This window comes from Pimephales promelas, chromosome 18 (assembly GCF_988280905.1).
Source record: "Pimephales promelas chromosome 18, fPimPro1.hap1.1, whole genome shotgun sequence".
NCBI classification, from domain to species: Eukaryota; Metazoa; Chordata; class Actinopteri; order Cypriniformes; family Leuciscidae; genus Pimephales; species Pimephales promelas.
In genome coordinates this window covers 30,063,251-30,075,931 of record NC_142786.1, presented here as the reverse complement: position 1 = coordinate 30,075,931, position 12,681 = coordinate 30,063,251, and the positions used below count along the sequence as shown (strand labels likewise).

The 12,681-nt window shown below is 37.4% G+C and overlaps 1 protein-coding gene across 6 annotated transcripts in view; it reads right to left on the bottom strand.

Moving 5' to 3' along the window:
- gabbr1b (gamma-aminobutyric acid type B receptor subunit 1b) overlaps window positions 1-12,681 on the bottom strand; it is a 109,912-nt gene that overhangs the window by 23,801 nt on the left and 73,430 nt on the right. For all 6 annotated transcript variants that reach the window (XR_016147475.1, XR_016147476.1, XM_089123380.1 and 3 more), the window contains exons 15-18: window positions 9,936-10,013; window positions 5,069-5,219; window positions 3,893-4,025; window positions 2,824-2,940 (exon numbers count right to left, since the gene is read on the bottom strand). Coding sequence is in view for 4 of the 6 variants with exons in the window: in XM_089123380.1 (XP_088979506.1) it covers window positions 2,824-2,940; window positions 3,893-4,025; window positions 5,069-5,219; window positions 9,936-10,013 (479 nt within the window). In the remaining 2 variants the exon portion in view is untranslated. The remainder of the gene's footprint in view (window positions 1-2,823; window positions 2,941-3,892; window positions 4,026-5,068; window positions 5,220-9,935; window positions 10,014-12,681) is intronic.

Sequence of the window (12,681 nt, the reverse complement as noted above, 5' to 3'; positions counted from 1 at the left end):
TATTAGCATTAATTTGAAATATAAATGTTTTGTAACATTATATATACATTTACTCTCACTTTTGAACAATTTAACGTGTCCTTGATGAATAATATTAATTTATTTAAAATAAAATAAAAACTTTTGAATGGTACAGACTAGAGTACAATTAGTCTCGTGGTTATACGCATACAAAGGCACTCAATTGTAAGTACATTTTACAAACTGAGGGACAAGTCTAAATTATTTTCTGTTTTGTTTTTGTCTCCATAACATGTTGAATCCATAACATTTCTTTTCATTTCTTTTCACAATTCATACAATAAAACATATCATCATACAAGTTAACGAGTTTCTCTTTTCTAAAAATAGAATCTTGGTCCCAAATCTTTTTTTCCATGTTATGGTTTTTAATAAATCCTGAAACTATTCTTTATTCCAACATTTCCCTTTTGTATCTGACAATGACTGTGAAGAATACACTTCAAACAAACGCACTGATGCTCGTTTTGTGTTTGTTTTTAAATTAAAGTGTAAAAAAATCTTAATAGAGATGCACCAGTCAAAGAAGCACATTTGAAAATGACAAAGCCGTCAATTCAATGCCCCACTACACATCATAGATTGTTTCTCAATTTTTGAATCCTTTCGAGAGAGAGAGAGAGAAAGAGAGAGCGAGAAAGAGAGAGTGAGAAAGAGAGAGCGAGAGCTCTCCACGGGGAACATGACAAGCTTCTCTCTACCTACAACTAGATGAATGCTCATGAACACTCAATAATAGGCATTATGTACTTATTGCTGGAAACTGAACTGAGAACAGTGCAAGACTAACTTAAAGTCCAACTGAAGCAAAACACAAACACAGGTCAGACGTGATAGATGCACTACCATTTAAAGTTTTGGGGTTGGTAAGATATTTAATATTTTTGAAAGTCTCTCCCCAAGGCTAAATTTATAGCATACGAAACCCCAGCACTCTGGTGGCTAGTTCCTACAACCGGTGCGAAAGCCCCTTTTTTGATAAAAAATACAGTAAAAACGTTACTATTGTGAAATACTATTGATGTCACACAATAAACAATTGTATATGCATTAACTAATATGAATAAATGCAGCAAAAAATATAATGCTTATTGTTAGTTCATGTTAGATAATACAGTAACTAACAAATGAGACCTTATTGTGTTACCAAAAAAATCCAACATACTGATTGATAGTGATCTTGCGCAGCGTGAGAGAATCTGTGGTGATGGAGTGACTGTAAGGAGAGCTCATTGAGATGGGTTCTATGATAAATGTGCAGTTTAAGGATGCTCAAGGACAACAGGGGACCCATCTCTATGAGATCAGACACAGTAAAAAAGTGGCCAAGCCAGAGAGGCAGTGGAAGCGAGATGGAGATCCAAAGATGATAAAAGAAAAAGGAACAAGATATATTATTTATAAAAGATAATAATTCCACTATGACATATTGATCATTCCAGCAGTGTACTGGAAGACCTTGACACGACAAGAGACTTTAGAGACTTTAAAAGACTAAGTCAATGAGACCAGAAACGGTCTGGTTACTGATATTCTTCTAAATATCAGAAAATCTGATATTTGATATCTGATATTTGAGGCTGAATTGATTCGAAAACGGTAAAACTCAACTGTTTAACTCTGAGGGAGTTATAAAATGAGCCTATTTCCAAAAAAAAGTGGAGTATCCCTTTAAAAAAAAAAAATTATGCACGTGGGGTTCGGGTAAGTAGTGATTCGGGTCCAGTGGCGCTGTAAGTCTTGGCTACAAGTGCAACCCTAGAACTTACAGGCCTTGGATGGGAGATGCGACACTGGAGCAAGATGCTGTTCAGGATACTAACAGTTATTATAGTTATTAAATAGTGTCTTTAAACTGCACAAAGACTGTTTAACTATTAAATGCGTGTCTGTGTGTGAATGAATGAATGATGTAGTAAATGGAAAAAGGCCAAGCACTACATGCATTCGGTTTCTTTCTACCATTTATTAGTAGTGATTTACACAAATATATACCTGAGCATTCAGTATTGTGCAATATAGCATACAGAACGTGATGGACATTTTGGGGGGAAATAAGTGCTACATTTTATCATTTAAACATGTGACTTTTCAGGAAAATTCTATAATCATGATTGCCGCCACCATGTGACGTTATAATACGCAAATTAGATGGGAAAATGTAATCCCTACATAAACTTTGGGTCATCCTTAATATTTCTCTAATTTACAGAAAGTCTCTATCTTTTATCACTTTTAAGATATAGCCTTTTGAAATTAAGATGTAAAAATCGTTTTAGGAAAAAACCTCTGGCGGCTAAAGGTTTAACATCGTAATCTTTCCACAGCGTGCTTATAGCCCAGACACGTGAGGCAGAGATCGTGGCTGACACGCAGGCGAGATGATTTTAAAAAGACATTACATCACACCTGTGTTGACTTTTTTAGGGAAACTGCTCTTTAAATGTTGAAACACTTAGGGGAACAGCCGCTGCACCAGACTGTGCAATCTCAGCAACCGCAACCTTCGCTGGAATGCTCCGTCACACAAACACCGAAACAGGAACAGACTCTTGTTCTGATGCTCTCTTGAGCAATGATTAAAGAACAGAGTGAAAACCAGGTCCACTCAGCTCCTTAGCCAAAAAATGTAATGTGAGTATTCACACACAAGGGAGTGGCTTATGATGCAAATCACACTCGCCAATGTGCATTGGCTTGTTCTGTTACCACTCAAAGGTTATTCGGTTATTATAATTCATCAGTGACTGACCTTAATGTCGAACGTGACTGACTGATGGGGAACCTTGGTTCTGTACTCACCTTTCTTTTGTCTTTCTTCTCATCCTTCTTTGTGAACACAGTGTGAACCCACCAGATCTTCGTGAACATACTTCCATAGGCCAAACTGAAGCCAAGTCCAAGCAGCCACAAACGGAACTAGAAAAACAACAATAATAATAATTTTAAAAAAGCAACTTAGCCAATATTTCAGTGTATATTATGGATATAAGGATGCAGCAATATTACAATTCTGGCCAGTATCGATAAGCTTATCATTATTCTGATGTTATTGCAAATAAATAATCGACACTAAAATGATACACTATTTCATCAAAATAAATGAAAGGAAAAGCAATTAATGAATTTAAGCATCACAACATAATGTACAACATGAACAATTCATTTTGAGGTTTGCTAAATATTATATTTAACAATGTTATTAAAATAGTAATGTTTCTAATGATTAACTTTGAATGAGTGTTATATGATGGCAAATGTAAATTAAATGTAAAAATAGCAGAAATGAGCAAGCACAATACATATTCAGTAAAAACAACTAATATCTAATATAGCTAATAACCGTTTTTGTTCTGATATATAATGTGTATCCCTAAATGTGAACACACTGCAACTTTTTAGATCTCAAACTTCATCGCCTGTCCAAAAAATGCATTTATTAAAATTAAGCTGCAAAAACAAATCGTTCAGACCTTAGGCTTTGCTAAGTTACTGAAGGAAGGGGTAGTGCAAACTAAATTGGACCTGACGGCAAGCATGGGACCTATAAGTAAATGTAAGCGAAGAGGGCATATATATAGATGTCTGAAAGCAAGGAGGCAAAACAAGTGCTTTTAATACTTAAGGGTCTGAGAGTGGGTGAAAAAGGGTTGTGAAAAAAACTAAATAATTCATATTTTTTGATACAAGAACCCTGACTAACATTATCAGTAGGCCTAAGGGGAAAAAAAATCTAGAAAAAAAATTGATACGCCTCCGACTCCGTATTAGTCCTTCTGAAGAAAAGTGTCTGAGGAGGTTTTAAAAACTCAATTACTACTGCTACAAATAACATCAATGACAGCATTACCCAGATTGCCTGAGCGCTTACCTGACAGACCACAGGAAACTGGGAGTTCCGTACATGCAGTCCATCAATTCCCAGAGGAAAAACAGCAGCCAGAGCCATCATACAGCCGACTGCCGTCATGTTATTCAGGTAAGGCTGAGAGTTTTGAATGTACCTTCAACATATGGACATACATATTGCTGAATTTTGAAGTTTGCAAATATATGTACAGGTGTGTTCAATCAATAGGTTCATACATGGAACAGATATTTCCAAAGACACGTAGTGCGGTAGTGACATCACTCTAAGAACAAAAGTTTCAATGGGGTTCTATATAGAACCCTAGGATTCTTGACTCAATTTGAAAGAACTCTTGATACCAAAAAGGTTCTATAATAAGGAGAAATGTCTTAAATGATTGCATTAAGCTTTCATGTTTAACAGGTGATTAATTATTAAGTATGTTTACAAGCTGTTTAATTCATAAAATACATTCACCAAATAATGAATTAAAACACAATTACCGGTTATTCATCCATAAAATTATCTCATGATGGGATTCCCTAAAAGGTTCTATTTAGAACCTTTTGTTCTATGTGTGGTACGGATACCGATATATATAGATATATAGAAGATAGATACTGATATATATATAGTCTAAAATTAATATTTATTTTATTTAATATTAATATTCTACATCAATATTTTACATAATATGGTGTTCCATGATCCTTAAAATAATATCATGGTACTTTTGGGTAATTTTTGCTAGTGTAGTGAACTCACATTCAGCTAATTTAGTAAGTCTCTCACAGTGGAACAGGACTTAAACTCCTGTGTCTTATCATCACACAAAGAAACAAGATTCATAGACACACTCACACATTTACCCACATGAATGACAAGATTTGTAAGTGTTCAGGGTCTTAGCTTAAGCTGTCTGCTGAGATAATCTAGTAGAATTTTTTAATGTCAATAAGATAAAAAGACTGAAACACACATACACACATTAGTCCAAATATATCGGTGCAATGCTATTGCTATTCGTAATGCATCAGAATGTTTGAACCCGACGTGTCTCTACACACACAGAATGTGTGAATGTGACCCATGATACTTGTATGCATGTAGCATGCTGTCCTCTGCACTGAACTCAAATGTGGTTATGCAATATAAATGCACACACACCTGCAAGCAGGAGTATACAGCTAAACATACCTGACATTGCTGTTGTAAATGTTAAAGGTGAGACAAACGATCCCCATTAAAATGCCCAAGCCAGCGAAAACAGAAACTGAGACGAAGAGTTTTTGTGACAAATATCTGAACTTCTGAATCACCACAGTCTGATCAGCAGGAGGGCCAGAACCTGGAGAGAAAAATTTGGCATTTTAGTAGACTATTATTTTATATTTTACTAAAATAACTTTCATGAATAAAATTTAAAAAACATAAGAGGTAGTTGCTATTTAGTCTTTCTAAATACATCCCCCCCCCCCCCCTTTAAAACAGATCCAATAGAGAAAGAACAAAAAGTTATCAAGGAGCACGATACAGGTCAGACTCCAACATGAGCACAATGACCTGCATGTAAATAGTGTGTCTGTGTGTGTGTATAAATACATGTGTGTGTGCATATAAATATACACATATACCAAGTATAATACCACATATAAGTATACTGTACACACACACTAAAAAAAAATACTAAAAAAAAATATTGATCGAGTTGTAAATAAAACAAAGATTACTGGAGTAGATTTTAATAGGAAATTTAAGTCTTTCAACTAAAGTTTTTCTAAATTTACTTGGAATTTCTAAATGAAAATAGTTTGAAAGTAAAAAAAAAAAAATTATGTGAATGAAAGTATAATTAAAATAGTAATGTAATAATCATGTGTATTTAATAATGAAACAATTGAGCAAGAGACAGAAAAGGAAAGCAGCTCTGAACTGTTCTCTGAGCCAATTATGAGTCACTTTACCTCCCTCTCGGTCTCTCTCTCGCTATCTCATGATAAACTGACTGAATTGACGTCTGCAGAGAGAGCGATAGCTATCGAATTTCACCTCACTGCCATTTGACTAAAGCTTCACCCCCTCTGGTCCCTGTGAAGCGATACCATCACAGACGGTTTCACAGCCTCCAGATGGGTAATCGGCCGGCCATTTGGCAACAACAAAGGACAACAGGGTGCTTTTGTGGTCAGCTTCCTTCAATGGGTGGGCTGCACACATGAGGTATAGCGTCACATTCTTTTGCAAGTGACAAATTGGCTGGGGACAATATAGCTTGTTAGATCTATCTCTAGATCTGATGGGTTTTTTTAGGAAGCCCAGGTCCTCAAGCTCGACAGGACTCATTTTGCCCATTGCGGCCCCACCGGAACCCCTCGCCAGAGCATCTGATAAGCGCAGTGGCTGTCAGTCTTAATTAGAGGTTCACGTAAGGCAATCTCCCTCGTGGATCTCGCTGATATTGATTAAAGGAGAGTGGGAGATCCTACTGAACACGACCGCTTGGGGCAGAAGATGGCCAACTGATGGATTCTGGGAAACAGCATGGAGGACCACTGATGCTGGAACAATCTTAAAAGATATTGTAGACTACGAGATGTGATTTGGCACGACACATGAGTTTAAGTGGTTTGTGGAAATAGAAAGTGGTTGCTATGGTGTTTCAGGTCAGAATGTTAACGTTGCAGTGTTGCTATGGTGTTCAAATTAACTTGCGATCTGTGTGGAGCTGCCTTGTGGAGCTGAGCGAACTCATTTACTGTACTGACAGCTCAATGTTTTGATTGGGTAACACAATTCATAGATATAACGAGTCAGTATCGATTGACCATGAAAAGGGTTTGGTTTACAGCCATAAAGAGGCATATTTCTCTGATTAGATTGCAAAAGATGGGTTGAGGCTGAAAAACAAAAGGGCTTGGAGAAAGGGAAAGTCATTTTAGACGTGGTGCAAGATTATTTTTACATGCACTGATAAATCTTGTAAAATAAGACCAGGAATTAAGTTGGTAAATACTTGATTTGTGAAGACTTAGGTCAACAACGAATGTGTGTGTGTGCGTGACGACTGTAAATGGTTGTAAATGTGCGAGTACGTATGTATTCAGCGGGCTACAGAGCTCATTCTGTTTAATACATATCCCTGTCCTTGATGGTGGAATCGGGACAGTAAGTTGCCATGGCAACCAATATCCATAATGGTTGCTACAGCGATGAGAGAGCAAAGCACATGCAGTGGTTGTCAGGGGCGACCAGGGAGAGCGAGAAAGAACGAGAGAGATCAGTTAAGTGGATGGGTAACAGCAAGAAACAATTGAACATAAAGATTCAAACCGATCTCATTCAGCCGGGAGATGAAGGGATGCAACCTTCACTTTGCAGAGGGTACACACGAGAGAGAGCGAGAAAATCACAAGTGATCGGTCAACACGTGGCATCCAATCTGGAGCAAAGTCACCCTCTCCTTCCAGAGGCCTTTATTTGAGCACATCGCAGCACTGATTATTTTTAGGTCTACGCCACTGCCGTCTCCCTGGAATAGGCTGTCCGTGAGCGCCAGTGGCCATGACGGCAAGGTTAAAAGTTGGGTGGCAATGTGCATACATTTCCAGATGGTACAGCACCGCCTCAAGGGTCATCTGTCTCCATTTCAAAGTTCAATGATCTTGCAATCCTGTTCGCCTTGTCACGATCAAAGGGGCAGGTTGACCTTTCAACTCACCGGCAGACTCGGCAGAATCTCCCAGTCTGGCACAGTCAAGGGTTGCTGTTAAAGAGATGACCTCTAAAGAGATCTATCATCGACAACTAATGCAGAAGTTAAAGGTGCCAGACTGTGCGAGCCACCTGGGGTAGACGACAACGCTGTGGGCACTATTCCCAGTTGCAAGCTGAGTAAATAAATGAAAATCACAAGGCCCCCGTTACGCCTTGTGAAAATGGCAATTAGCGCATTTCGCAATGTCTACGTGCTTCAGTTGCCATGGTGCTCGCTGCTTCGGTGAGTTTTTAATAAGCTAATAAGCAAGTTCAAAACCGAGCGAGCCCACAGAGAGCACATCTAGGGAAATGTCTAGGCATAGAAATGGTCACATAATGAGCACAGTGATGGGGCATCATGCTCCCAATATTATAAACCAACAAATCCAGGCTGCTATCACAAAGCTGAAGAATCAACATCTCTGTTCGGAGCCTACGAGGGTTAAATAACAGGCAAAGGCAATCAGCTGAGTAGGGATGGGCAACGATTAATCGCGATTAATCGCATCCAAAATAAAAGTTTGTGTTTACATAATATATGTGTGTGTAGTGTGTATAATTAATTTGTATATATGAATACCCACACATGTATGTGTATATTTAGGAAAAATGTGTTATTAATATTTCAAATATTTATATTTATATATAATATTAATTATGTGTAAATATTAGGGGTGTAACGGTACACAAAAATCACGGTTCGGTACGTACCTCGGTTTTAAAGTCACGGTTCGGTACGTTTTCGATACAGCAAAAAGAAAGAAATGCCAGAGAAATTTCCTATTTGTTTAAAGAAAAAATATTTTTAAATAAGTTTGAGTTTTCCTAGATCTTGAAACTTTCAGGTTTATAAATGGGGGTCATCTTTGAAGGATGAACAAATAATGTTTTGGTCATCACATTAAAAATAACATTTAAATATATATTTATTTATATAATATTTGAATTTTGAAGTGCTGGAAAAAGATGTGTGAAGTACTTGAAAGCATTTCACCATTCCAGCCAAACTGGTTCCAGTTAGTGTTACTATATTAAATCCATGGTGAATGTTGCTGGTCTGTGGACGTAAAGTATTACTATTTCATTCACGGCACAATGTTTCTCCTGGTTTCCTTGACAGCGCTGTTTGATCTAATAGAGATCTACGGTTAATAACGGAGAAATGTGAATGCATCTCACTAGATCTCGCAGCGACGTTATTACCTCAGTAGCGAATTCAAATGTTTTCTTTACCGGATCTCTTAGCGCGGTGTGGTAACAGTGTTGCTTGATCGAGATCGCCTCTCGCTGCACAGATGTTGCTGGTCCGAACTGATAAACGATCCGTGAAGCACATAACGAGGAGCGCAGTTTCGTTCTGCTTTCATTACCCTTGCCATTTGGATGTTGCGCAACGTTGTGTTGGCCGCGTCAGCACGAATTTTGCCGGCAAGAAAAATGGTCCAAGCAATCGTTCGGTTTGTATGCGTACCGAACCGGAAGCCTCGAACCGAAACGGTTCAATACAAATACATGTACCGTTACACCCCTAGTAAATATATATAAAGAATATACATGCAAATATTTCTGAAATATATACATGCATGTGTGTGTATTTATATATACAAATTAATTATACACACTACACACACATATATTATGTAAACACAAACTTTTATTTTGGATGCGATTAATCGCGATTAATGGTTGCCCATCCCTACAGCTGAGGCACGCGGTGTTGCCCGTGCTGATTGGATGATTTGTACTCGTCCAGTCAAGGTTAGCATGTGTTGGAAGGCAGCTGGGGAACAGCCAGGGCTGCGTCTGATTTGTGTTGTTTTTAGCTGTCAGTTGACATCTTCTCAGTGCACCGTCAGCAACACTGAGCGTGAACTGGTCATCAAATACAATTAAAAAGATTAAATGAAACCATCACTCATTCTAAATTGCGCGCAATTTTTATCAGTGCGCTTGCTCAATTTATGATTGGAATTAACTCCTGGCGGGTTTTCTAATGGCATTCATTTGTCTTTTTTTGGTAGAGCCGTGCAGAGCTTCCGCAGTGTGGCTGCCCTCACGGACAGAATGCTAAACAGAATTTGACTGACTGATTGATTAATGCCCTGTAGCAGTCTGTCGTCCGCGGTTCTCGTCGTTTTGGGGGCGGGGCCTAGAATGTGCGGCTGTGACACTGGGAGAGATGTGGAGGAATGGTGAGTGTAATAATGTGAGTGATTTTGTGAAAGGGGGTTTAAAACAGAGAAGAGTGCTTCAGACAATGACAAACAAGAGCATTCATGGGAGATGAGAGAGACAAATGTGTACTTACCTATCCACCTGTCATTCCCATACCAAGAGAGATTGCCTTTGGTCATATCATAGTATCCAATCTTTTTGTAGCTTCCTCCTGCAAAAAGAAAGGGAGAGAGGGCAATTGAGAAACAGTTTAAAGTCAACATCAGATGGCATTCGTAAAGCATTTTTTGAAACAAGATATTTAAGGAGAGAAAATGTTATTGACTTGATTTTATGCATTGTGAATTCTTATGCAAATGAGCAGAGATGGCGACTACCAGTGGGAGTGCAGGTTGACCCCGTTAACATGCACTTAAGAAAACGGTTTATTTCAGTTTTTGAAAAACATCATGTAAATATGAACATTTTCCTTGTCGCTTAGTATACCTCAAAAATATATATTTTTAATATTCTCTGATCATCCAACAACAAGAGATCAATAATTGTAATCAATATTAATCGAGCGGTTTATTCCCAGTCTTCTGAAGAGACACAATCATGAACAGATTTAACCTTTTATTCACATTTAAACATTGATCGACACATGTGTAGCCTAAAGAGCACATTAAATATGGTAAAAAGAAGTTTGTGCAATGAGTTATATTAGCATGTTCCTCTTCTTTTTACCGTGCTCTATGCATGTGTGTTGATTAATAATTATATCGGTAACACTTTACAATAAGGTTCATTAGTTAACATTAGTTAATGTATTAACTAACATGAACTAACCATGAGCAATACATTTGTTACTGTATTTGTTAATCTTTGTTAACGTTAGTTAATAAAAATACAGCTGTTCATTGTTTGTTCATGTTAGTTCACGGTTCATTAAATAATGTTAACAAGATTTAAATAAAATATTAGTAAATGTTGAAATTAACATTAACAAAGATCAATAAATGCTATATATGTGCAGTTCATATTAACTAATGTAATTAATTAATGTTAACTAACGGACCTTATTGTAAAGTGTTACCATCTAAACAAAGACTAAATTAAACCTGTTCATCATTCAAAGCGATCATGTCTCTTTTAATTATTTTAAGTTTAAAGTGTAAATTCACAGCTGAGCTAAAATATTATTTCATTGGGTTAGATGTTCATAAACTGTTAAAGGAATAGTTCAACATAAGCTTCTTTAATCTTCTTAATCTGTTATTAACTGTTTTTACAGTAACCTTTAATACATTAAAATGATCAAGTATTAAATTACTGCGTTAGCTATTGGGAAAATTTTATAAAAACTAGGTTGACTACAACAATAGCCTAAAATAATTCTTTAGCTGTTGATTAACATTAACTAGTCTACACAGGTGAATTAAAACAAAAAAGGAAGCCATGATGTGTAAAATGTAATATATTTTGAAACAGTCGCAAAAAGCAACCGTAAACAGGGAAACATTTGATTTCACGATTCGCTTTAAGAGATGAAGGAAAGGAGTGGAAAACAGATAACATGAAAGGAACAAAGGAAAGAGAAATGTCACTACACATTGCTGTAAATCAATACTGTGAGGCTGAATCAGATTTTAGGCAGGCCTTTAGAGACCAAACAACACTTGGATTAGACAAACAGACTGAAAACAGATCTATCATCAATCCTTATTTTTCAGCAGGCGTATCAGCTGAGCTTTAAATGAGAATGCACAACAGGGTTGCTCTCCCCTAAAATCAGCTTTATAGAGAGTGCTGTAATTGCATACCACCGTATCAGCAGTGCTTGAGTAAAAACCGTAAGCCAGAGGAATTTATCTTCTATTACGTTCTCTCTCTCCTGCTACATTTCTCCATTTTCTTTCATGCCCGCCCTTCCTCTCCTTCTCAAACGCACACTGGCAGGCAACAGAGATCTGTGCAGGGCTATGCAGCTCTGGGTCTTCATCCCCCAAACAAAACGAGAAATTAGCTTAAGTGAGAACTATTATAATTATCAGGTAATCATTAAGCGTAATCACTCCAGGCAGCTTGGGCTTCCCCCTGGGAGACTTGAAAAAGAGGGAAAGAAGACAGAGGAAGAAAGAAAGGCTCTGGAATAATAATGATACAGGCATGAGAATGAATGCCTAAAAGACTAATTTCCACAGTTTATAGTATCCTCTTAGCTTCCTTACGTCTCTGCCTGTAGATCTTCCAACTGTTTCATTTTGAACCCAACATTCTCAACATTAATAAAAGCAGAGTGAAGTGACGTGAAGGCTAAGTATGGCAACCAATACTGAGAATTTATCCTCTGCATTTATCCCATCCAAGTTAGTTAGGAGTAATGAGTAGCAAACACACACACACAGGGCCGTGACCTTCAGGTTACAAGTCCAACTCTCTAACCATTAGGCGACAATACGTCTTATTCACGGCAGCGCCATCTTTGATTTTTAATGAGAATGAAAGCGAGGCTGTGAGGGATAGACTTGCATCTCTTCAATGGGCTGTACTGTTATTTAATGTGTTTTCGGATTGTTCTGCTCATGAAACACTGGAAAAATATCTTTTAAAGAAATGTCAGTTTACAAAAAACTCCCGACAATGTAAGCTTTGGAAAATTATAAGTAATCTAGCCGCTTTATTCAGCTTTTTAGAGCGGATGCCATTGGAAACACAGTAAGTCTATCCCTCACAGCCTCACTTTCATACCTGTCATGGCGCTGCTCTGAATAAGGTCTATACTGCCAACAAAACCACATTTAGTGGTGCTTGTAAAGGACCTTTCTCCAAACTTCACCATTGCCATTGCATAATTTGAACATCTAGGAAGCTATAACATCTAGGCAAACACCAAATTT